Below are 27433 nucleotides of genomic sequence, written 5' to 3' on the forward strand. Positions count from 1 at the left end.
GTTCACTAGTCCAGTTTACAGCTTGACAGCCAACTGTTGTAACCACAGCTGAAGCCTAATCAGAGCAACCCAGCCTAACCCTGGCTCCTTGGCTGAAGTGAACAGATGGCAGACATCTGTATAGAGGGATGTTGGAACATACATATGTTGGTTAGCAGAGCCTGGATGAAGGAATAGGAACTTGAACTCCAGGAGGCAGTTCAAAGAAAGGAGCTATACCAAGATGGTGGTTTGTAGCAACTCGCCCATTCAGAACTGCTACATGGAAGGTGGTGACTGGGCTCCACTTGTAAAACCAATTATGGACTTGAATCAGTTTTGTCTCTTTTTTCTTCATGACTTTACCAAATACCATTTGCCCAGTGAAAATATCTAATGCACTTCATTCAGAGCAACTATTTAGACCTTCCTGCATATACTTGAATTCACTATTGTTTGTATAGTTCCAGCAGCTGTTCCCTTTAAAGTCTGGCAAAATTTTTCATATTTTTGATAGAGATGTGAATTGTATATGCTGATTATAGGAGGTCATTGAGATTAGGTGTATGTGATCAATGCCCAAAATACTAATGGACTTGTTTCTTTTAGCCTGCATGTTGACTAATGCTTGATAAATGCAGAAATTCAACTATTTATATTTTTGTGCCTAATGGACTGCAATATTTCAGAACCTCAGCTTTTCATTTATGGCACAAAAAGCATACAAAACTGCAAACCTAGGGAAATGCAGAACAGAAACTGTTCAGTATCAAAGTGGAAGGAAGCTGCTATCAGCGTGCTGGTGTCATCCCTTCTCTTTTAGTATTTGTAAGAGACTTGGATCAGTATCAGAACACTTTGCAATGATCTTGCTTTTGGGGGTCTTTAGTTTTAAAATATGTGTGTGCAGGTGGATGCTAGTAGTGTTTTGTTTATATTTATTACCTTTTCAAGCATTTCCAAGGGGAGTCTATGTTAATAGTCTAACACTTAAGCATTTGTATGGCATTGAGCTAAGACAAGTTGTGTTCATCAGTAAGGAGAGGAAGAAAAAGACTCAAAACCTGCTTGAAATTTATCGTCAGCTCTCTTCTGTTGAAATAGAAAGCTTTTTTCTGAAGCAGCATTTTAGAGTTTCTGTTGTCTAAATTGTTGATTACTAACTGTTTATATTTTAAGCACAAATAATATGCTCCACACATCACAAGCATCCTACATTAAAATGCTATTAAATGTCAGGGAGTTGGGGTCGTTCTGGTGATCTGATCTTCCTTCTGTCTTCCCAAAGAGCAATCTCTTACTACTCTTTGATCTGATTTCATATTTCTTGGAGACTGGGAATCTGGCCTGTGATAAAAATTGCAGTGGAGGGGTGCACCAGAACCAAATCCCTTCCCTCCCTTTCAGCCCTGGGAATGCACAGCCTTCCTCTTCTTGACTGTTACCAGATGACTGACTCTGTGCACTGTCACTGTGTCTTCCAGCCCTGCTGCTGGAGGGAGCATGGTCTGGTTCTGACCTCTCTTTTCTTGCCTCTGGAGCTGAAAGCCTGTGCAGATAGCCTTGCTCTGCGGATAGGGCTGCAAGGCATGTGGGGAGGGCTGTGCACAGATGAGGGCAGTATAGCAGGGGATCAGTGAACTGTCTTAAAATGTCAATACCTAATTTTGGTACCATACATGCTTGGTGTCATAAGAGCGCCTTGTATTGCTATTTTACTGTCACTAACATTGATTCTGCTTGTATCAAAATTGATAGGGTCAGGTTAGTAGTGTAAGAATAAACATGTTGCCATCAAGTGTGCATGCACAGTTTTAAGTTAAGTTTAGTTTGAAGTGACTTAACAAGTGTGAAAAGCTCAGTGTTTTTGAAGTTCTAGCTCTCTAAATAGCATTAAATGTATCCTTGTCATTGAAGTGGGTAAGGTGACAATAAGCATTTTCTGTTTTCACAAAGGTCTTCAGATATCTTCAATTGCCTATGCTGTATTTCCAAAGTTAGGTCCACATTGGAAGAAATACCCTATTGATATTGACTGAAAGGTTCCTTCGCACTACTGAGGTTCCAGAGTCCTGGTCAATCTGTTTGAAGGTGCAACCAGCTGCTGTTTCAGTCATTAAGACAATAATCAGTTTCTGTAATCTGAGAGGTAAAAAAGTTTGGTGTTTTTTTTATTTAAAGTGAGTTCAGTAGTAGGCCAATCTGCCAGCTTATTGAACTTGGACCACAGGCTACTTTCAGCCCTGGGCAAAGAGAAGGAACTTTACTAAGTAAAAACACTGACTTAGTGGAATCTATAGCTCAAAGGAGAGTGCAAAATGACCTGGAAGTTTAGTGAAAAGACAATAATAAATGCTTGGAAAATAAATCCCTGAAGCATATTCCATTTTTCAGTGTACCTCTAGCTGAGCTGGTACTGCTTATGGAAATAATCATGGCTGAGTTCTCAGATATCAAGTGAGCAGCCTAAAGTCACTGTTAAAGACGTTGAAGAAGGAACTTCTAGGTGAATAAATCTGATCCTATAGAAAAATGTGTAATTTTTGCATAGGATATGTGTACTGGTTTAAGTTAGGATAGAGTTAAATTTCTTTGTAGGAGTTTGTGTGAGGCTATGTTTTGGATTTTTTTGCCGAAAACAGCATTGATAACATGGAGATGTTTTAGTTACTAAAGACCAGTGCTTACACAGAATCAAGGCCTTTTCTGCCTCTCACCATCCTATCAGTGAGGAGGCTGGGCGGGTACACAGCTGGGACAGCTGACACCAACTGACCAGAAAGATATTCTGTACCATACGGCATCAAACTCGGCGATAGGACGGGTGGGGAAAGGAGGTTGGCCAGGCTGCTGTTACTTTGAAACCATCCAGGAGTCAGTGAGTTGCTGGGTTTTTTGTTTCTTTTCCTTCTTATTACTTTCTTTTTTTCCTTTTGAAAATTATTAAACTCTCTTTATCTCAGCCCATGGGTTTTCTCGCTTTTACCCTTCTGATCCTTTTCCCCATCCCACTGGGTGGGAGAGTGATTGAGCGGCTATGTGGTGCTCAGCTGCCAGCTGGGCTTAGACCATGACATACAGCTTTCTGATGTTTAGATAAATCCCAGACAGCGAAGGTGAGGTCTAACTGAATATTTATTGAGTGGAAATTTGCCAGTGTATGTAGTTTGAAGCTTGTGAGCATAATAAAACTTCTAAAGAATTTCAGTGTTAATCTGCCCATAGTGGCAAGAGAGGGGAATTGTGACAGTAATATGTTGTTTCAAACATTGAAATATTTCTCTCTGTTTTGGGGATTATTCTGTGCTTTTCCACTGTTAACTGAAATGGAGTAATCTCTCCACCATACTGAGTGGTGCTTTAAAAACTGAAAATTCTCCATTCTAATTCAAATTTCTTTTTAATTCATCTGCTCGTGGAAGCTTTCAATACCTGCAGGAAAGAAGGAGATGTAGAATATTGGTTGCAGATAAAGAATATTGGATAATACAGTTTAAAAGAGAATGTGAATATTTTTGCATGCAACTTTTGAGTCAATCAGGGATATGCTTTCATTATGGTTCAGAATTAGTCAGGTAAGGGAGAGGATGTCAAGACTGTGAGCTGGTTTTGAGTTTCACCCATTTCACAGCCAAATGCATTAATACGCTTTTGGGAGTAAATGCAGTGGTTTTTTTTTAAGATGGTAAACTAGAAAACAGTAATTGTGTCAGTATTACATGCATTCCCTTTTCAAACTTTGAATGTGAGATCCTGTTGTTGTGTTGTGGAAGAAAATGGTTTCTGTCATTCATAGGAGTAAATGAAAAAAGAACATCTAAGTAGGATAAAGGAGATTTATTTTTCCTTTCATGTCAAGTGCTGGTAAGATTGAGACCAGCATATGCTGGGAATAATCTGAGGAAGACCGGAAAAAGTTAGGAGTTATTAAGAGAGTGAAAAATACTTCTTGGAGATAGATGAAGCTCACTTTACGTGTCTTAAAACCTAGTTAACTTCTGCAGCAGAAAATTATGACCTCCCCGTACCCTTTTTGGGATGAAAAACACTTGGGACTGCTTCCTGACTGCTTCCCTTTGTTTCCCCCTGCCTCTCCTTCTCCCCATGCCACACACTCCTAATTTTGTTTTCCACCTGTGAGGTATATAGTAGGCCTAGGAGGTGACTGTATGTGTAAATGAATGATACCAAGGAAATAAAATTGGACATAGTAAGGTGAAAACAAGGTCCAGGTAAATTTGATGGAATACTTAACTGAAATGACCTTGTGAGGTTTCCAGGGTTGCGGGATATTTTTTCCAGTGGAAGTTACGAAGCTCTGTTAAGGTGCAAAGATTGCTAAGTATGTAGGGGAAGGCTTTCAGTATTTCAGCTCTTGGATAAAAGGCAAGATTTTGTTCAGGTGTTCAGAATTGGTTTAGATAAACTGCTATTTCTTTAATTTATGTAACTTTTTTGTGATTGATTCTACGGATTAGACTCTGCTCCAACTAAGTGGTGCTGTCCAGGTAGGTCACAGCCGTTCTGGGAGTCACGAATAACCACAGTGTGCCTGCAGTTGACATCGCCCTGTTCAGGCATTAGATGTGTGCCACAATTTGTGTCTTACATCTGCATGGGTGATGGTGGTTTGTTTGAGTAGTGTTGTACTCAAACACTCCTTGATCCCTGAGAGCTGCTTCCTGTTTTTTCTAGTATACAGGACGTGAGGGAGACAAGAGGATAGGGGAGAATGAAAGGTAATGAAGAGAAGAGCAAAGGGATGTGTCTGGGCTTCAGTGGGTGCACGGATGCATGCATCTACAGTTAATCTTGAACATTGTGTTACTCCTGGAAAAACAGTGGGAGAGGACAAGTGGGTTATGCAAGTCGGATTGGGTCTTCATTCTTAGGCTTTCTGTGTTACAGCCTGTAGTTTGCTCCATCTAGGGAGGGGGGTCGTTAGCGCAGTATTTGTAGAAGTAAAGAGGAAGTATGCTGCTCTGTGCTGGTGATTAAGTCATGCCAGGGAAAGGCTGGGCCTAACTGTTTGTGCACTGTGCATCGTCGGTGATGCTCTCCTCTGTTTTTTTTTCTCTTTTTTAATCCAGCTCTGGTAATCTCAAATGCTTTTCTGCTTCATGATTTGCTAATCATCCTTGGAGGAATTCAGGTGACTGTAGTAGCCTCTTGAAAGGATGGAGGTGCACGTACAAACATTTTTAGCCTACTAAACTGAGTGTCTGAAAGAAGATAGAGTAATACACACTTTTACGGTTGCTTTAGCCTGGAAGGAGGACCTGAGAGAGGGTATTATGTGTCTCAGGAACTTGATTGCCTGAAGGTTTTCTTGTATGTTGGTTTCTGAATTCATAAGGCTAAATGCTTCCTGGTTTAGGCACGTAGGCAAATAAATGCATGGGTCCGTCTCTTATTCTGAGAAATTTTGTACCTAGGTAGAGGTTAACCTCTCCTGTAAACCAGATGTGATATCCAAACTTTCAGTAAACAGTAAAAGCTTTCACTATATTGATGTAAGAAAATTTTCCCAGGAAGAATAACCTCATGATGTATCTTTCAAAAACAATTGAATACATGGTGAGATACTCTGCATGTGAGAGAATAATTTGGGTCAAAAAATGTAGTGCATTGCACCCAGCTTAAAGATTTTTGCATGCTATGAACATCAATTATAAATTTGCATTCAGAGAGTTTTTACTCTCGAGTAGATGTCTGGTTTTGAACAATACTGGTGTTTTAGAGCAAAGTAAAATTAAGAATTATTAGGCAGTTATATTGTATTTTTACCTTTTTCATTTCAACCACTTGTATTATCATGTTTGAGGTCAGATTTCTTTGTTGCTGTGCTGATTTACTAATCTAACTGTTGGTTTACTCTCTGCAAGTTCAGATGCGGCTGCTTATTTTCAGCTCCCTCTGGCATTCTGCTAACCAGCCATGTTATAATCAGTAGAAATTTAAGAATTGTCAGAGCTTGCTTGAATAAACATGACTTGCTGGTTGACTTAATTAGTCACCCAGTTAATATCCTCGCTAAGAAAATTAATTGTCAGTTCCCCTTTTCTTTCATTAGTTGCAGAGACTTTATTTTGGCAAAATGGTAGAGAGTGTTCACCTTTTTAAGGATTGCAGGAGTAGTACAGTTAATAATGATTTGACCACTTTAGCTTCTTTTGTTTGATGTGGGATGGGCAGGTTTGGACAAATACCTGAAAATATTTTCAAGGGGGATTATATGTAATCAAACTACATACAGTTTCATAGATAAATGAGGAAAAAACCTCTGATACCTCCTAATTTTTTCTGGAAAGGTTCAACTGAATTGTATCCCAGGTCAGTAGAAATAAGCGGTATCAGCATACTGCAGCTAGTGGTGGATGTTTGGACTTTTGCAGTGGTTGTGGAACTGGGCTGTGGTTGGGGAGATTTTATGTTTGGGAAGAGGAATGAAAAGAAGACATGACTAGGATTGTATGTTTTAAGGGAGATTTTTGTAGCAAATGGTTTCTTAGAATTGGCTAAAGATAACAAAAGTGAAGCTGACAACGTTAGCTAAAAGACTACTTATGTTATAATTTGCTTAAATGTTGCAGTTTTAAGCAATTGAATTCTAAATATTTGCCTTTTAATTTTAAACACTGCAAGCATCTTCACTGTTGCTGTCAATTCACCTGGGAATGAAACAGCAATATTTTAGACTTTTGTGGAAGGTGTTCTATTGTGAGTGTAATTTTGTTTGATTTACTCCAACCTTAATTTTATTCTATGTCAGGCTGAAAGAGAGAGTGATTTTTTTTTTTCTTTTCCTGGAGCTTGTGTTTTTTCTGAGACTTTGAATCTTCCACCTTCATTATGCTACTCATGTTTCTGTCTTCTTTTTTTTCCTTTTCCCCCTTCCCCCTCAGTGGAAGATCAGGCAGAAAGTATTTGGATTGTTTTTCCACAGAAATTAGACTGAAGTGCATGTTGCTAGGAAGTGTTTTCAGGAATTGCCATGCTGGCAATTATAGGCCAAATTCCTGTAGGATGTTATGTGTCTGAACCTCTGAAGGCTACTACTAGAAGCTGTAGTTCACAACTGGTAGCTTTCTTCTGTTTGGTTCTTCATTAAAGCCTAAAAGGGATTATGTGATTTCTGAGTGCAGCCCCAAGAAAAATATTTAATCTTTTTCCTTGCATTTTATTTTTCATGATTTATGTTAGGTAGGCAGTAACAGAGTTTCTTGTATGTCAGTCCTAGCAAAATGCAGCTTCAACAGTGATGCTAGTTTAAAAAACAAAGAAAAAAACCCTGCTTGGACTCTCTGACAGTTGCTACATGTGTGCAGTTTTATCTTTTAGGCAGTCCACATACGGCAACTACCAGCCTTATTACTGGCTATACCACTTGAAGCTGCATAAAATAACTGCTAATAAATGGTGTCTTTGAATATAGATATTCTCATTTAAGGGTAATGAAGAGATTGGTTTAACAGCCAGGAAAGAAAAAAGCTTTCTTATTTTTCTGAGTTTCAGAAAACTGTTAATAGTTGCAAACTTTATCTTCCTGGACTCTAATGTCTCCTTTTCAGTTTGAGTTTCAAGAACAGAAAAGCTGCTATGTTAAGTCCATATCTAGTAAAGATTAAGGATGACTTAGAGGGACATAAAAAAGCCACTGAATATCTGAAATACTGAACTTTTAATTGCATTTGTACAAGCAACAGCCTTTGGACATGAGCATTTGTGTTAGATTATTAATAGCTGATACTACTGCTGTATTAAAATCTCTCTTCATAAAATATCAGCAGGTTTCTCCCACTGTTCTTCAAGTTTTCTTGTACTACTTATCCCATGTGTTCTTGGTAAACATGTTAAGATCCATTATGGAATACTGCTATAATAATAGGAGCCATATGTGGACAACTGCCTTGTATGGCCATGCCTGAACATGCTATCTAGTGTAAAGAATAAAGCTTTTTCCCTCGGACTTGGGACTTTTTATTTTTAGAAGGTGTGATTTGACTAACCGTACTTCTCCTGTCACAAGAGAGAAGCTAGCTAGGGCTGGCTGAATTGTGCTGCATTACCTGAAAGCTTTTCTATTATAGTGCTTGCAAATGTTTTTTGCAAGCTGGCATGTGTTGTCTCTCAGCTATGTGCAGAAGTGTGTCACATTAAAAAAGTCATGTGACATCTGGACTTGACATTTTAGATTTTTTTTAATAGTCTCTTATTTACCACAAACATCTTAAGATGGGGTCAAGATAGATGTTTGTCAATGTTATGTAGATGAAAATTCTGTTATATGCTTTTATAACTTACGTGCCCAGAGTACTTCAGGTTCTTAATAATCATATTGTTAGTGAAGCTCAAGACTTCAGAGAAATGGGAAATTCCTTGCCAAAAAAGTTATATCAAAGTGTTAGGGAACAGGGAATTTACAAAGACATATTGTGCCTAATGCTGTCTCTCTGTCTCGTCTCTTCCATAATCTTATCTAGCAATGGGTCAAGGAGCTGGCAAACTGGCCTGGCTCAAACTAACAAGAGGATATCAAACAGGTAGAAGATCTGAAAGAAGACATGGCTATGTTAGTTTTAGACAACCTTTGAATGGCCCAGGCAGAAGAGAACATCAACACAATGAAGACTATGAACAATTAGCTTCGGAGGACATTCAGAGACCAAGTTCTTCATGTACGTACATATCTTTGTGTATGTGCCATTTAAATGCAAACTGGAATGCAAGGGGGTGGAGTGGGAAGGCACATAGAGAAATGTGGAGGGAAGAGAGTAGCCACTTGAAATGTACTTTTATACATGGTATTCATATGGTGTTATAGAATCAAACTTAGTATGAAGGCAATTAAAAATGTAGTCTATATTAGGCTGTTTAATTTTGCCTGAGGAAGTGCGTTGAATGAGTTGGTGCATTCTAACCAATTATATGGGCATAACATTGTATAATTAAAATTATTTTGTCTTCAAATCAAATTAAAAATCACATTTGGAAGAAAATATATTTTCTATTTAGAACTAGTCTATGAAATATTGTTATATCATGGACCAGGTTGTTCTATCTTTGTTAACCTCAGTGTAGTTACAGTGGAGATTAGTTTAAGGCTATGAAATATCTTCAGAGGTTCTCCTTTTCTTTGTTTATACTAGACTACTTCTATTTCTTGTTTGATGAATATTTGACATTGGTGTTTCCCAAAATGTCTTGTGTGATTTTATCAACTGAATAATAATTTCATAGAGAAATACAAAACAGCTAGTTGGGTTAGAAACTTAACCTCATACACTCAAGAAGATGGTACTTGCTGCTAAAAAAAAGTTTGACATAGCCTCAAATGTTCGAAAGTAGCATTTTTTTCTCCTTCATTTATGACTATTTTATAACTGCTTTCTCCTGATTTTTTTTTTTTATAATAGCATAGTGTTGTTTTAACTTTGTCATGTGCCATTTTTCCTAGAGACTGTTACATGATGTAGATCATCTTGGGGTGGTTTTTTTGTAACTTGAACGTTTTTGCATTTGTCTGTGCTTCATACATTTTCTACACTTTCATCTAGTTAAAGATTTATTTCTTGTGAGGCAGTGTTGACTCTTGTGGAGGTCCTCCTACTGTCTCTCTATAATGCTACCACCTTTCTTGTTTCAGTTACTCAGAAATGAGCATATTATTTTAGTGGTGACAAGAATTATGCAGTTTAGAGTGTATTATCTCCTTGTTCTTAATACAGTTCGTTTGTATATAAAGTCTAAGAGTGACTCACTTTCTAAGTTAAAACTCATAACAAAATGTCTTTTATATTTAGTCTTTTTTTGGTGTTACAGCTTTTGAGATCTCTGAGAAATATTTTGAATTTACTTCCTTTACCTCAACTAGGTTACAGCTTTCCCCAGTTGATAATTATTTTTTGATGGGTGGGTACTATCTGAAATATGCTGCATATTTCCTTGCTCATTGGCTCGACCTGTTTATATACATCTAAGCAACTGTAGAAGATGGGTAGAAAGAGATATCCTAGGAAGTATTAAAATTTGGCTGGACTTGGTCCTTGGTAACCTTGGGGACTCTGCTTGAGCAGGAGGGGTGGACTGGATGATATCCAGAGGAACCTGCCTGCCAACCTCAGCTGTTAGCAATTTTGTGAAGGAGCTTCAAGATTTTAATCAGATAAAATATAATGGTACAGTATTGCTTCCTGCAAGCCAGACTCATAGTGCTGAGAGGCACAGCTCTTGTCAGTGTTGAGTGCCTTGAATTCACCAACGTAGACATGGATTAGCTATTTAGAAGGGATTCTTTTTTCTTGAAGTTTTTAATCCTGGAGCACTGATTTTTTTTTTTACATGGTGTCCTCTACCTCTTTAAAATAACGTGCTAGGGAATCCCTTCCATTAATCATGCATGTGTCTGTTTTGTAGTTGAAGTTTCCAAGTGTTTTAATATTGGCTTAAAAACTTTAAGTACTCTCAAGTTATGTAAGCCATTTATGTTTAAAAAATAATTTGGACTATTGGCTTGGTTAGGAGTTTACAAATGACTTGAAGTAAGCATTAATTTTGTAGTAACAGCAGTATACATATGTTTATGTTCTTTAACTCTTTCTGCTGGGTTTGATATTTATTGTCCCTTTATGCAAGAGGTGTTCAAGTATAATATAACCAAACTGAATTTGTGACGGTGGTAACTACTAACTGTAATTCCACATTTATCCCTGCTATTATTTTCTTTTTATGAGAAGTTGCACTCACAGCTGCATGTACAAAATATACTGGTCTTGGTATGTAATTTATAGTAGCAATAAATGCCTTTATCTGAGTGTGGCAGGAGACACACTTTAGCCAGTTAATGAATGGATAGTCCACTGTTAAACTTATGGAAGGAAATGTTGCAGGTTTTTTAATCTTCTAGTGTTTTCTGAGATTTCCTATTCTCATCCTAAAATTTCATTTTATATAAACAATGTAAAAATGCTTCTTATGAATACGTTCCTTTACTTTTTTGATGTAACAGGCTGACCTGAAATTGCATCATTTAAGCCTACTTCTGTATGCTTAATTTGTATAAATTAAAACCTAAACATTTTACTGAAGCATGCACCTCTGATAAATATTTCTTTATCAAATTACACTGCAGTCCTAGTGAACTAGCCTTTCTTTTTCATGAGCAGTTGTTGTAAATGAGAATATTTCTATTGGTTTTGGTTGTTCAATGCATTCTTTCTTACAGCTTTCTTTGACAGTCCCAGTCCTTTGGGTCAAGTTTCTTCTGGTTTACTGGATGAGCCTTTGTTAGAAAATACTGGAACTGGAGAACCCATTTGCCAAAGTGTGTCAAGCCAAACTTTTGAAGTGAACACATCACCATTTTCTCTGTTCTCTCATGATCTGGAAGGCAATGAATTCTCAGGGGACTTTATGAATCATTATGAAAATTCTGAGGACCTTGTAGAGCATGCATCTGGAGGACATAATGATTTCAATGGTCAGAATGGATTTGCTTTTGTAAACACTGACTCTTATGAACCATATATTAGTGATGAAGAGGAAAGTGATACTCAAGAAGAACTTTATGTGATGACAGATGAAGCAGCTGCATTTCAGGAAACATTAAGTGAGATGTTCTCTGAGGTAGAAAATGGCATAAATTATTTTAGTCTCTTACAGTCCCCATTGTCAACTCTCAGCTGCAGTGTTTCTAGAGAGTGCTGTGAAGAATCAGTACCAATGCCTTTAGTGAGATATTTTGGCATAGATCCAGACTCGGCATGTCTAAACAACGGGATGTCTAACTCTTCTGCTGGAGATCAAGCTATACCGAAAAGTAACCTGAGTGGTGCCAATTATGAAACACAGCAGATAAATACAGTGGATTTTGGAGTCGGAACCCCCCTAGCAGTTGCTAATGAATTGAATGTCAATGATTATAATACTGATGAAGGAAATTCACCTGAGCTAGTAGTGAGACCTAAAATAAGAAAACAAAATACTGTAAATGAATTGGAGAGAGAGAAGTTTCTCTGTAATGGTGATGAAAAGGAAGGTGCTTCCTGGTGGAGAAGCGGAACTGCTGAAGTCCAGCAAGACTGTGTTGAGTGGATCTGGAGAAATAGCGAAGGAGAGATGAGCTCTACTATGCTGTTTGACTCGAGAGAGTATGAAGGTCATCAAAAGAGTACAGAAGTAGACCTGAGGGAAGATGTAGCAGATGAAGATGATGTGCTAAGTGATAGTACTTTTTGGGATAAGTTTGAAGACTGCAGCAGACGCCTCTCTCTGTTCCACAAAGATGAGCACAGGTAAAATGTCATTTTTATATGTGTTAGTATTGAATCTTTTATATAAATAATGTGAAAATCTGAATAATTTGTTAGCAAATGGGACATAACTCACACAGCTTCAGAATAGATCAGATAACAAGATACCAACTTTTCCTTTCAGTTCTCCTTCACCCTTCCTGAAGTCCATCTAAAGAAATAGTAATGTACGTTCTTCTGGCAATATAAAAAGCCTTATGTTTAGGATCAAAGCACCTTCCCACTAAGAAAGGTTGTTTACTGAGCAGATGGAGGGTAGGGAGAGAAAACCTTGTTCAGTATGGGTTTTGGAAAATCATGGGTCTTTGGAAGTTCCCTTCAAGGCTTGTTAATTTCAGAATTTGTTCTTTTTGCCATCAAATCATTATTCTGCATGACAACCTATGTTCTTGCCTCCAGCCTGTTGAAAGAAATTATTCTTCATTGTCGTATCTGAAGAATAACTTGATAGAATTGTTTACAATCCCTTTTTTAATGAATGTTCTTTAGTCTAGTAGGTATTTCCAAAGTAGCTATTAGTTCAGTTTCAGATCTACAAATGGCTCCAACCTGGACACCAGGAGCAGTATTCAGGCTCCTCCTGTTTTGGTCTTTCTACCCACAAGACAGACTAATTTGTATAAACCTTATGTTGATTAACTTTTATAATACTGGTTAAGAACTTTTCACTGTTAATTGAAGTTATATAACTGATCTCTTTGAGGGTAAAAGAAATTTCTAGCCTCCTTCCCATTTATCATAAATGCAGTAGTGTTTGTGATGGCTTTTGGGTTTTTGTTTGGGTTTTTTTCTTTTACTATTTTTCCTTCTAGTTTGCTTTCATCTAGTTGATTCTGTTCCCATAGCTTTCTTTACAAGACATGTCTTCTGGATGTCGATGTGGCTTTTTGTGTGTCTGCTTGCCATTAGGCTTCATCAGCTAACATGCTTAGTAAACTGTGTTTGTGGCACTGTTGTGGTGAGAACAGCATGAAAATTAATCTGCATAAACTCTTGTCCTTAAAATATTAGAGGCCCAATTGTGAGAGAACAAAATCCTTAAACAATTGTAAAATGGATTAGGAGACTTAGTTTTGTTTTTTCATATTAAAGATATAGGTGGACTTACATTGGAAAAAAAGGATTCTTTTTGCAAGTTTTACTTTTTGGAAATCTTTTCCTACTGCATAATCTTTTCCACTTCTGAAATGCTGCTACTGGAAGATTAATATGGACGGAATGGAGGAAATAGACTGTATTTCACTACTATAGCATTGGCTTCCATTATGCAAAGTGATGGATTGTTGTAGCATGCCAAAAAGAAATACAGATTGCATATCTGAAAGTGTTCATCATGACAGCAATAACTAAAACACTGAACGGGAAGCATATGTGTTCTTTAACTTCAAAAAAACCCCATAATTTGTGTTCTGAACTCTCAAAAGACTTACCAAGAAAATTGTCGGTGATTACTCTGTACAAAGCAGTAATATGTTTTTCTACTCTCAAAAGGTAAAGTTTTATGTTTAAAGGGTTAGTTCATATTAGATATTTAAATATACATACGCAGCTGCATAAAAAGCAGAATTGACATACATGTCAAACTACATCCTGCAACTCAACTTTCACTTCTTTCCAAGCCAGGGAGAAATTTACCTTGCTGCAGCCTAAGCTTTCACCTCACATTTTTGCTTCAAGGAAGTGTGCAGCCATTTTGGTGTTAGCATGTAGAAATTGTGCGAGAAAAAGGAAGTCTTGCATTTTTGTTAGAACCACATGTGCTCTAAGTTGGAAGGGTCGTGGTAGGTCTCCAGAGAGCAGGAGTGGTGGGATGAGGATCATATCCTTTCACTCATTTAGTTTTGGATCGTATGGCAAGTACAGAACAGTTCAGCCAGGGGAGAGACTACTCTCAGAAAATTCATGTGCAGATGCCAAGTTAATGTGTGTGCCTTTGGCAAGTGGCAAGTCTATAACTCTCTAACCATTAAGTGACATTCTGCTTTTCCTCAGAATTGGGCACAGTTAGATCCTAAGTTTTGAAATACCCACATTCAGTGTTCTTTGTTCTGTGTTAATGACTTTAAGCACATCATCTTTTCTGGTTTGAATTAGTGTTTGTATATAAACTGTAAAGAGAACAAATTTGACTAACAACATAGGAATGTTGTTATAAACTGTGTTGGAGATCATTCCTGGATTGTAAAATAAAGAAAACTAAAATAAGACTTGAATATTCTTTGGGCTAGTTTTACAGTATGCTTAATTAACGTTTTTAAAACACAACCAAACAAAAGGTTCTAAAATGTTAGTATTCAGCTTTAGATGGTGTAATGTAAGATGCATTAGTCTGCATATCAGAATTTCTTAACAGATATGATTTCTGTTGTAAAGGACTACTTTAAAATAGCCCAAAGCTAATGAATATTCTCATTTCTGTCACTTTCCCTAGACCTCAGAATTGTTATATAAGTATATATTCCTGCTTCAAATTAAAATGCTTCCATACGATCTTCTTTATTCTTGTAAAACTTGCAGTGTCTAATGTGCAGTTTTTCAAAAGTACTTGTAATTCATTAAATAGCAAGTAGTATTGTCATGTGCCTGTAATCTTATATAGAAAGAGGGTTTCCTTAAAGTGAGTTTGTAGGTGAGGAGAACTGATACGTATAGACATACTGGGTTTAACAGATCAAAAACTGAGCTCTGGGTGTTGTGGATTGCTGTAAGATGTGCTTTATTAAGCATGTTTGCTGTTTACCTATTTATTAGTTTTCCGTAACTTTTGAAGAAACATAGCTAGTTGACTATGTTTTGAGTTTTGGTAGGTGTCACCTGTCATTGTTAGTGTTGAGTAAACCTCCTAAGTGGCATTACCAAAGGCAGCAGTAGATAAGTTGATCTTTCTTGAGATTTTGCTAAAATGACTATTTTGTTTAAGCTGCCCACAATTTGTCATTTACTGCCCTTTTCTATGTGGTGGCTGAGCAAATTCTCTTTGGAAAAACTCCCTGCCATTTATGTATTCAGATTAGTGAATTACATGATTTGCAGCACATCATCCATTGTATCTTTGTATGATGTTAAAAAAAAAAAAGGACCATTGTATATGGCTTAGAGGTTATGAGAGCTTTTACTTTACGTTTTGTTTGGCTGGGAGATGAGGCCAGCATTGCTTATTGTTTGTTAAGCAAGCATTAGCATTCTGCAGTGTCACTGCTGCTGGTTTATTGTGTGCTAGGAGAAAGATATATAGCCATATAGTGGTTCTGGACTTATATTCCTGAGTTATTTTATGTACTCTGCAAATGTGGAGGGGGATGCAAAATCTTTTTGCAAAGTGGGATGGGCAGAATTCTTTCATGGGAACTGATTTTTTTTTGTCAGCTCTTGATGTATACTTGCTTTATAATACACGTATAAATAATAAAAAATTAATTTCTCCTCAAAAAAATCTATCTTGTGAGCAATGTTGACATAAAAGTAGGAAGTCACAGAATATTTGTATTTGTTTTCTTTCCCCTAATGCAGTGCTTAAATTAACACCCTGTTGCATTTTTTAAATTGCAGCTCAGAATGCAGTGATGGAGAATGGTCTACAGCTATGCTTGCATGCTTTACTGCTATGGAAAAAGCCCAGGCCTCAAGTGGTGAGAGCTGGGAGACTGTCCCAGGCGGGGAGGAAGATGAGTTCCAAGTGCAGAGCATCAGCAGTGACACAGAAGAGCAGAATGCAAACCTCTGTTTCCAAGGAGGGTATGGTTTTATTTTATTAGCTAACTTCCTCTAAGTTCTGACATTAGCAGTAACACAGTATCCACATGACACTGCACAGAACAACATCAATTTTAAAAGTAGTTACTATACTAGCAATAATCATTGGCCTACATCAAAATAATCTGAGTAGTTGTATGTATTTCAAATCGGGGGGTGGGTGGAGGTGGGGAATGGCATGTCATGCAAACAATTTTATTTTATGAAAGAAACAAATAGTAAGACAGCATTGACATGTAGGGTTAATTAGGGTAATGGACTGACTTTAAAAAGCCAGATTAGACAAGTTAATTGTTAAGACATATGTTACATACCCGTCTTCTGATACTGCTTAGTACTCCTTGCAAAGCAGTTGTTTAACTCTTTGCTTCATTGCTTCTCGTATTCCGCTGCTGCTCTTTATTTCTGCAGCCCTATCAGTGATTAAAGTAAACCTGAACCACTTGCCTGCTGAGAATTTATTTTTCCATTCATCCAGTACTTCACTTTAAAACGTTATCTGCCTTTTTTGCAAGGCAAAATTTATAGCTATAAATAGCCAAGGAAAGTGTTTTGTTTTGTTCTTTCCTAAGCATCTAATATTGACCTTTATATTTTTAGTTTGGGTCTTTATAAAGCAACAAGCCATGCTTAAGTGTTCTTTCAGCTTCTTCCACTCTTAGGTATACAGTACCTATTACCAAGCAGTCCAAATCTCTGTTACAGCTTTTTTTAGTGTTGGTGTCAGTTGAGATTTGGAGAATTAGTGTGGCTTTATGAAAATACAATAAATTCTTCTATTTCGGAAGAAAAACAATAGAGCTGTGTACTCTTTAGCTTTCTTTGGTATGAACAGCTTGCAAATCTACCCATTCCTAACAAGATTCCTGTTTATTTGCCCTTTGATAAGGAAACTGGGGACTCTCATCCTGTGGCTCTAAATATCCAGGTGACTTGTGCTTTTCTAGAAAATACAGGAATGAGAGGAGTCTTTTTCCTTATGCAAATGGCTTCTCTTGCAAATAATATCTTCAAATTCAGGCCGAGTTCCCCCATGAAGGCTGGTCCAGGGATCCTTTATTTAGTGTATTTAAGGCCTTGTAGATGAACAGGAAAATCTTTAGTACCAAATTTACTAGCCCTGGCAGGGATACTACCTGTACTAGGGAAAATGCAAAGCAGGCCACTTGCTATACTGGTGGCCTTGAGCATTTTGCCACAGAATTGTGGGTGTTACTAGATTCTGAATCTGGACCTGATACCACTGGTAGTTTCTTAGTTTTTCACAGCAAGTACTAAATTCCTAATCTGGAACTCTGCAGTCTAGAAAACATACAGCTGCAGCCCTCGTAATATGTGTAGCTTTTGCATGCATGTGTTTGTAAATTCCCCTAGATTTTTAGCTTTATCTCTTCATTTATTTGAAGGGAACATATATCATTGGAGGAAGGAGAGATTCTTCCTTGGTTGCAGTACCGGCAAGAAGTGGAGAGTAGTAGTGAAGATGATCCAGTTACGGATTTTGTGTGTCCTGGATACCTTCTGCTGGATGGAAATAACAACCTTGAGGATGACTCCAGTGTGAGTGAAGACTTGGATGTGGAATGGAGGTATGCCTTTGATTAGTTTTCTGCATTAATTTAAAAGATTTTGTAGCTACTGTTTTGCTTTATGTAAGATGGCAAAAATACTCATGGCTATTGGTATGCATTGCTTCAAAGGCTGATAATCTGAGTTTTAAGGCTTAAGGTACTTCAAGTGTTAGGTTTCTTCTAATGAGAGAAAAAGGATGTAGATTTGCTAAATCAAGATGTGATCTGAGAAGATTCTGGTGCACTAAATATTCAAGGGATGAGTGCACTTTTTCAGTTTTCAGGATGGTAAATATAGTGGAAGTATAACAAAAGTAAAGCAATATGAATGTAATCAGCATTCAAGTCAGTGCAGTTTTATAATTGGTCTTTTCCTCTTTTACAATTGGTGTGTTAGATGTTACAATCCTACTTTATTTCTTTGAAATGCCCTGCGCTTACCAAATATTATCACAATTTTGAACGCTTCACTCAATTTTGTCATTAGATTACTGAAGAATATTATTGCAACATACTTATTATAAAAATTCTGCAAATAACAGGAAAATAAGAGCCACTTGCACAGCCTAATCCTAGAATAGTATAGTGTGTTTGTTTTAAGGTAAGAGTGAGCTAGGCAGAATGCTTTCCAGTGAGAGACTTAATGCTTGCTCTCTTCTGCTTATTAAGAATATTATAAACTACAGCATAGATGTACCAAAACCACTAGTATTTTCTTTGTGAAGTTATATTCTAAAAGAATCACAACAGGGACTAATGCTTGAGAGTCCAAGCTAGAAGCAAGGCATGTGTTCTTGCAGTGCCGGGCAGGGAGCTATCAAATTTTGTGCTTGATGTTAGCCTTGGTAAACTTCCTAATTACTCAAATAAGGAAGGAAGATGCTTCTCTAATAGTCTTTTAAGTTTTGTCTGCAGTGCATACACGGATCTGTACATGATTTTGCTTGTGCCTCTTTTAAGATGTGATCTCTGAATGTTGAAACAGAACTTGAAGCAGCTGCCAAGCTACAAACTGTGACACAGGATGTAATCAAAATGTGAATGCTAGTTGTAAAAGGAGCTTAATAGCATACGTAAGAAATTTATTAGCTGAGCTTTATGCCCTCTTACTCTGGAGTAGTCAACAGTAGACGTTCCCATTGTGTTCTGCTGAAGTCTGTGGTGTTGAATACCTCTGTACTGGGAGCGGGTGCATGCAGTGGGGTGGCTGCAGGACAGCCTCTGTGAGGAGAGGCTGGGGCTGCCCCATGTGGGACACAGCCAGTTCCAGCAGTCCCACTGGAGTGTGGTGCCTCTGGGAAAGCGTATTTAAGAAAGGGTGAAAAAAGCTGTACAGCAGAATGTGAGAGAGGAGTGAGGATGATGTGAGAGAGACAATCCTGCAGACACCAGTGTCAGAAGTAGGGGAGGAGGTGCTCCAGGTGCTGGAGCAAAGATTCCACTGCAACCCCTGGAGTAGACCACAGTGGAGCAGGTAGGTATTTGCTGAAGAAACTGTACCAGTGGAGAGCCCATGTTGAAGCAGTTAGTGGATGACTGCAGCTTGTGGCAAAGACCCATGCAGGAGCAGGTTTATCCTGCAGCCTGTGGGAGGGACCCCACACTGGAGCAGGGGAACAGTGTGAGGAGGAAGGATTGGTAGAGAGGAACTGCAGTAAACTGACCCCAACATCCATTCCCTGTCCCTCTGCACTGCTTGGGGTAGGAGGACATACAGGAGTTGGGAATGAAGGACTGATGTTGAGCCTGGGAGAAGAGGGAGGGCTATGGGGAATGTGGTTTCGTCTTTTTTCTCACAATCCGAATCCATTTTTATTGGCAATAAATTCATAGAGTCATAGAACAGTCCAGGGTGGAAGGGACATCAAAAGATCATCTGGTTCAACCTTCCAGTTAGATTAAGGTTTACCTTTAAGTTAAGACTGTTTGCCTGTGATGGTGATTGGCGAGTGATATCCCTGTCTTTATGTTAACCCATGAGTTTTTAGTCTTATTTATGCCCCTGCCCGGTTGAAGTGGGGGAATGAGAGAACAGCTGTGTGGGCATCTGCCAGCCAGCCAAGGTCAGCTCAACATAACCACCTCATGAGAGTACACACACACAGTTGTTAATGGGTGTTGTGCAGTAATTTGATGTAATGTACCCAGCCCTCATGTTATTCCTGTTTACTTTGAAATGAAGACAGTGTTTAATTCGTGTTTTTCAGTGTGCTTGATGAGTTTGATGATGGCATAGGACTCTCTCAAGCTATTCCTTGTGTGAATCCTGGATTTGTAACGTTTCTGACCCTAGAGGGACGTTTACAACAAGCTGTAGAGGTATTAAAATATTCTTGTTGATATTATATCTGTGATGTTGTGACATAAGTTTTCATTATTCAATAATTTTTCAGAAAATCAGGATAATCAGGGAAAAAATACTGTTTTAGCTTGAACTTTCAGGTCTGCAAGCTTGAAAATAAATGTTGGAAGTTATTTTAAATTATATAGTGCATGAAGTCATTGATCAGTGCTTCTCGTTTTTAGAATACGTATTTACTTTCTCTTAAAGGAAATAAAGATACTGATTTCAACCAGTATAAACATATGCTATTTAAATTATTCTAATGAATGCTGCAGAGTTACCTACATAACAAAGTTCATAACTGGATCTCTGCCTATGAATTGTCCCAGCTTTTTTTGCAGGAATGCAATTGGATGTCTCATTGTTCCTCAGTAGAAGACTTACCTGTGTTCGACTGTCTTGACTCCATGTGTTTTAAACTAAAAAAAAAAAACCCCAACAAACACCCAAAAGCAAAAAAGCCTTTTATCTTTACCTTGTTCTAATCTCATTTCATCTGTATAACTTTAGATAAACCAGAGCATTTGTTATTGAGAACAAGCATGGTTATGATCTTTGTCTTTTGTCTTTTCTGTGTTACATGACATTGGTCACTGTCAGAGTGAATATGAAGCTAGCTGAAATTCTCTCTAATGCAATGTAACAAATCTTCCACTGCCAGAAATCTCCCCTGCAGGGTATATGTCAAAATAAGAGCTAAATAAAGTGTAGACATATAATTGAATGTTTTGTATGTGATGTAAGTTTAGAGGCGTAAAGGGGCAGTTTGACTACTAGCCCTTAGTTAAAAGGGGAGAACTGGGCACACTGTATGCCATAATGTGCTTGTAGATAAAATACCAAAGATACTTTAAAATGCTTTCTAAAGCTGACAGTGAAACAATCATAGATAATTTTTTTCTATGAATATATGCAAAATCAATGATTTTTTGAGTAAACTTCATAACGATTTTCCAAGGGGATGGAAGGGTGGTTCCCCGCAGTTGGCAGTCCTTTAATTTCTGGGTATTGTGCATCCCGCAAGGTATGTAGGAGGTCAGCATTATTCATGATCAAGTAGCATAAGGTCTTCTCCAGCTGTGTAGGATCTTGTTAGCATAACTCATCTGGAGACACTTCAGAACGGCTTATTAATGTGTAGGAGGTCTGTTGATATCCTTACTATAAAAGCAGTATTTTGAAGTTCTATAAAGAAAATTCCTTGTCTCTTTCTTAGCTGCTGGTTCTCACTACATCAGAAAGGACAGACCTACAGAAGCAGTTAAACTCTTCCTTTGCACCAAACCAAGAGGATCTGTGTAGAGAAGGGAAACTAATCCCATGTTTTTCTTTTTTATGATTTTTTTTTAATCTATATGTTAACACTTGAAGAGGAGACGACTGAGGTGGTTATGGCACTGAGTATTTATTTCTCATTACTGTGTAACATTTCCCTTATTACTCTGCCAGAAGAAACGCGTGCACTCTTGGTCAGGCTTGACCTGTAAAAGCAATCCTAGGTGTCTATGTGTATGGCTGGCTGAGAAGATGCTGTAATTATGTTTAGTGTCACCAGGAACGAGTGTCATTGAACATACTCGGCAAGCAGGTAGGTGACTACAGAGGTAGCTATTCTCAGGTACCTGTGGTACACGTCACTGTGGATGTTGGACGAGAGGGAAAGCCAATTCTCTTAAATAGTATTTGTGCTTGAAATTTGCACTTTGGTGCGTGAAACTTTACAGCGGGTATAGAAGTAATGGAATTAGCAGAAAATGGTAACTGAGTAATAAAAGGAACTCCTATATTGATTGTGACTAAAGGGACAACACAGGTTTTGAGTAAGACTTCTGAATATTTCCTCCAAATCTCAAGCAGCGTACATAGAACACCTCTCGTTCCAGTGTGAAGATAGTTACTAAAATTCTAACCTTCCAGGTCTTACTGAGTGCATGTGTGTTTTCTTTCTCTCTTAACTATACCCCAAGCTGGGTTACCACTTTGCAGTTACTTATCTGTGTATTTATATTTGGCTTTCTAACAGGTTACTTGTTGTCAATTACACTATTTTAGTATTATTTAGATCTGGCTTTAGGGCAAACAGCTGTTGCTTATATCTTGCTTAGCCTGCTTCTATCCAATGGGTGGAACGTATCTCTGTCTTTGCTTCAGGTTTAAAAAGTAACCCATCTGCTTCCTGGTAATAGTATTTTTGCCCAGTCTGAGCTTTGACTAGCTTCAAGTATTACTCTGATTTTATTAACATATTGGCTTGAGTTTAATTATAGCATCACTAATAATACGTTTAAGGACTATGACTTTATTCAGCCTGTTACTGATTTACTTAATCCACATCCTTAAGTTTCCCAAAATTCTTATCTAAAATAGTAGAATCAGTAACCGGATCTCTTTCACCTATAACAATAAAATTTATTATGAGAGTCTATTATAGCTTAGAAAACTTTCCAGAAATTTCTCTATCCAGCAAACTAATTTATTCTAGCTATGAAATACATGAAAGGGATGTGACATGACATTGCATCCCAAATTCAAGGGTATTTTAATTGGGGGGTGGGGAAGAGCAGTCCCACTTGTGACATTTACATAGTTGTGAGTATATTAAATATATTTTTTTAAAAAAGGTATGTTCTATAAGAGTCTGGGATCCTAAATGCAATAACATGTCAGTGGTTTTTTTAACTTCCATTTGTTTTAAATAAATTACTTAACTGGGAGTGTTTGATTTACTTCATTAGCAGCATAGAACAGGTTGGGTATCTCTGCAGTGTCAGTGACTTCATTTATGAATATTTCCTGTGAGGAGCTCAAACCTCGGTAGGCCATAGCACTCCTGTTTTTAGCAGTGTCCAGCATTTGGTTTATGGTACATGGAACAGTAAGCATTCACAAAAGTAATAAGAGGAAGGAAATAAAGGTATCCTTGAAGTTATAAAGGTGTCTTGTAGAAGCTGTAAAATGGACACTAGTTTACTCTGCTTTGGTTTTGAAGATGTGGTTTTAAGCATCAGAATCATTATGAGGCTTTCTCTGATGTTTCTTGTGTGTAGCTTTCAAAAGCAAACAATTCAATGCTTTTGTAAATTGTTTTCTGTTTGAGAGTACAAATACTGGATTTAGGCATAGTGGTTTGACACAGGTAATATTGCATCCTTCTGTCTGCCTTGAATCTTACGTAATTTTTCTAGCTGTCATAGTAAATCTAAGCATCGTGATTTTTACCTACAAATTATTCTCAGACCACTGCAGATGGAGCAAAATATCATTACAAAACCTAAAATCACCTTAATTTTAATCTTTTTAAGAGTTCAGTGTTTTTAAGCTGTTGAATTTGAGGAGTGTACCTCTTTTGCAGGGGTCTTGCATACTGCTCTAGGTATAACTGTCCCAGGATTTCCTTTAAATTAGCAGATTTCTAGATGAGAATATGTGTGGTAGTAGGAGCTGTAAATATTTTTCTGTTAGCTCATGCTGGTCTCTCTGCTGCCACAAACATTTCACTCTAGGTGTGAACCTGCTATGAGCTAAACCTTTAGATCTATGGTAGGATAGTTACCCAAGTTACCTTGCCACTGTGATAAAAGTGCAGGCACGTTTTCAGGCTGCAGCTCTAATAACTTTCTCTAAAGTTTAAGAAGGAAGACTACAGAAAATGTTTGTGTACAATCCAATATTTCTTTAGTGTATTTTGGGGATTTTAGTTGAGTATACTCCCAACATTATAAAAATGTCAGGTTATATTAGACTTCTTACCCAAGGGAGTTTTGTGGTCATTACAATAAACACTTTTCATGCTGATTAGAGCAGTAAGAGTTGTACTTGAGGGGTGTGACTAGTTCATTCAGGATATGAACTCAGTGCTTCTGTGTTCTTGGGCCTTCAATTTCAGTTTGTTCTGCTGTTCAAACAGGTATATCTATTACATTTCTTAGCAAATATAGCCAATCTGAGTTCTTTATTACATTTTTTTTTTTCTACTGGAGATCCTTTCAGTGTCTTTTGGGGTTGAATATATGATGTAAACATCAAATCTGCCTCCTGTAGCATAGGAGTCTTAAAGATTTTGTATGGTGAAAACTTAGTTCCAAACAAGATTACTTCAGAGCCCTATGTCTGTCTTAAGTCATTATATAGATGAGAAACAGCTATATGGATCTTGTTCGTTGTGGTTTGTTTTTTTTTCTGAAAGCTTACATTGGTAGTGTAGCTGAGGTACTTAATATTTTTATTTGTACCTGAGTAATTGCAATAGCTGAAGCCAGGAAACACATTAATGAGGCTTTTATTTTCAGAAAGCAAAATGTAATGTCCGTCTTGTATTGCAAGCTTTATTACATTTTTTGACTTACTGCCTTTTCTGAAACTTTATAAATTGAAGAAGTATTCATTAGAGAATAAGTTGACTCTGTCCTGATATTTTAAGAAGGCTTAAAATACAAGCCATTACTGTTTTTTACCTTCAGTTTCATCTCATACATTACAAAAGTAAAAATGATATAATGGTTACTCTGACAGACAAAGCTTCCATTTAAAAAAGTAATACTATTAGAACTGGATTCCTTTTCTTGCTTATTTATTTTTATAGGGAATGTTACATCTGTGAGTAATAAAATTCGTCTCTGCTCACCCTTTTCAGGAAGCTCTGGCACATTTGGAGTCTCTTGGATTTGATGAACAGGCTCAACCACCAGCTGATAAAGAAACCATAGATGGTCTGCCACAGATTGTCGTCACAGATGACCATGATGGTATGGAAAAATAATTATTAATTAATTTCCACAAAGTTTATAAGAACAAATTTAGCTTTCTGTAATACCACAGATGCAGTAGTTAAACATACTTACTGTGCAGCTGGCAATGCTGTTCTAAGAGCTTTTCAATCTTGAATCAGTCCAAATATAACTTCAACAAGTTTGGAAGACTTATCTTTACTCTGGAGTAAGCGTGATTGTATTTTGTAACCATTAGTGATACTGTTGGTAACGCATTTTATTTTCAGTTTATCCTGGATGTAAAACAAGATGATAATGCTTTTTCTTCATCATGGGTGTAGGTCAAGAGCAGTGTTGTACTATCTGTTGCAGTGAATATGTGAAAGATGAAATCATAACAGAGCTACCCTGTCATCATTTGTTTCACAAACCTTGTGTAACTCTCTGGTTACAGAATGTAAGTACTACAGGACTGGTGGGGGTTTTGTGGGGTTTTTGAGTATTTGCATTCTTCTAGGAAGAACAGTGTGTAACTTTTTGAAAATGTGGGGTGAAATACCAAGAAATAACTGACTGTTAATTTTAGTCATTATAGAGCCTAATTCTGGTGCAAGTGAGGAAAATTGTTGTATCTGTACTCACTCAAAGGGCAATTTCTTGAATAAAGGGGATATTTTTGTGAGGAAAAACATTGTCTGCTTTCAGCAAGGATTAAAAAGATGGATGAGTGTTAACTTTTTTTGACATAAGAAGAGCTTTCTTTACTGTACTCATACCTTGAAGTAAAGGTGATAGCTTAGTTTTCTCTGGGAAGAGCAAAGGTTCTGATCTGTCTTGCCAGAATGCCAGGCCCACTTATGGTGACAGCTAAGGTTGGTGGGAGAAATACTGGAATGCTTGTAGATTAAGTTATAGATTCACCAAAAGGAAATTTTTTATTATATTAGGTTTCATTTTTATAATCTGTAATCAGTTCCCTCCCAAATGTCTTGAAAAGGCTTACTGAAGTTAGACTAAAAGAACTGTAATTAATGAATTGGTATTTTATTCCTCGCACTTGCACTCTGCTCTATGGACAGTATAAGCCTGGACTTCCTAGTTTTCAGTGAGCCTACAGTGTAACACATGATTTCCTCAAGAGGTACAAGAGGAATATTAATTGATTCAGACTAGGGAGATCAGAACACCTCTAGCATGGGTTGTTGGTGGGTTTATAATTTTTACCTTGATAGTGTTGTTTACCACATTGATACTGCTTGTATTATGTCTTGGTTTTTTTCTGCTGTCATAATAAACTGCTTGTGCTGAAAACTAGGACAAAATACTTCCTGTTAGATCTGGGCTGTACTTAGTTTATATTTAATCCATGCCTCAAAAAAAAAATGCCCATATGTAAAATCAATTCTTTGAAGAAGACCTTGCAGAGAGTCTGTATTTGCTGTGTAACTGGTGTAAAAACAAAACAAAGCTTTCTTCTGAGATTGTTAGCTGTCTCTCAGCTCCAGGTAGTCATCCAGTCAAATTTAACTTTGAGACAGTGCTCTTGTGAGACATTAAATACTTCATAAATAATAACTTTTAGCTTGTCAATAGAATTGAATGCAAACTGTGCAAATGACGTTGATTTTTTTTTTCCTTTTTTTCAGTCGGGAACGTGCCCAGTTTGTCGTCATGTGCTCACACCAGTGCCTCCTGAAGCTGCTGCTGCCACTGTTTCCGTTCTATCTGAGCGTGGTTCTATAACTTCTGTTGATACTGCTACAGAAACTTCCAACTAGGATCTAAATTAAGTCTTTGCCACCAAAATATGAAAGTAAACTTTGCCTGTTTAATTACAATGTGAAAACAATTATGTTTAAAATATTACATGTGAAATACTATTATCTACTTTAGTTTAGAAAGAGGATTGAAGACTTTCTAAGTTTACAAGAATAGCTTAAGTTTTCCAAGTATAAGTTGGAAGAATGTGCAGCCTTTTTTTTTTAGCAGAATGTTGCTGATAACTAATGTCTAAAGCTTCTGTTATGAGAGGTTTTTTTTTAAATATAGTTAATGTGGCACTTTTTTCAAGTTCTTGCAGCTGCAGTGTGGTTGCACATTATATTACAGATTATAGGCATACCTTTAATAACTGAATTTTTGTTAGTGCCGCTGAGTGACTGAGAAGTTACGTATTTGCATCAAATGTGAGGATGTTCTGTGATGCCAGCAGTGACAGAATTTTTTTTTCAGTGGAAAAAATTGCATAATGGCACTATTTCTTTCTTCTTTATTATAGAATAAAGTTTTTCTGAATGTCAGAAGTGGTTTTAAATTGCTTTTGTCTAGTTTGGGTTTTTTGTTTGGGTTTTTATAAAAGCTAGCACCATTTTTAAGCCTGTGTTCTGAATAAGTATGTGAACTCTGGAACTTCAACATTTGAAGTTCAAAGTGTTCTAAGAAGTTGCATCTGTAAGAGCTGGACAGCTGGTTCCTTCAATTTCTGTTGAAATTCCATTCTACTAATTAAGTCTCCTGCATGTGTGCATGCTCTCTCTCTCTTTAAGATATTGCTTTCTAATGCAGGTGTAGTTGAAATATTTTTGGCTCTTGGAGCCTTGAGTCTGAAAAGGTAGTAGAACTTCATACACTTAGTTGAAAAATCTTAAATTCGTAGTTTCTGGTATTGGCGCTGGTTTCAGTGAGTTATGCTAGACTTACTGTTTCGTCCTTTAAAATATTGATCACTAAAACATATTTCTATAAATAACACTCCAGTATATGCAA

General features: G+C 37.2%; 1 protein-coding gene across 3 annotated transcripts in view; it reads left to right on the forward strand.

The window, feature by feature from the left end:
* PJA2 (praja ring finger ubiquitin ligase 2) overlaps positions 1-26970 on the forward strand; it is a 33511-nt gene extending 6541 nt beyond the window's left edge. For 2 of the 3 annotated variants that reach the window (XM_075078724.1, XM_075078722.1), the window contains 8 exons: positions 8463-8657; positions 11204-12272; positions 15840-16025; positions 17450-17632; positions 19822-19933; positions 24592-24703; positions 25009-25124; positions 26314-26970. In XM_075078724.1, coding sequence (XP_074934825.1) covers positions 8465-8657; positions 11204-12272; positions 15840-16025; positions 17450-17632; positions 19822-19933; positions 24592-24703; positions 25009-25124; positions 26314-26445 — 2103 coding nt within the window. In that variant the 5' untranslated portion in view covers positions 8463-8464 and the 3' untranslated portion in view covers positions 26446-26970. The remainder of the gene's footprint in view (positions 1-8462; positions 8658-11203; positions 12273-15839; positions 16026-17449; positions 17633-19821; positions 19934-24591; positions 24704-25008; positions 25125-26313) is intronic. The other variant, XM_075078723.1, reaches the window with a different exon arrangement.
* The last annotated feature ends 463 nt before the right edge of the window (positions 26971-27433 follow it).

The sequence above is a fragment of the Phalacrocorax aristotelis genome, chromosome Z (genome assembly GCF_949628215.1).
Source record: "Phalacrocorax aristotelis chromosome Z, bGulAri2.1, whole genome shotgun sequence".
Taxonomy (NCBI): Eukaryota; Metazoa; Chordata; class Aves; order Suliformes; family Phalacrocoracidae; genus Phalacrocorax; species Phalacrocorax aristotelis.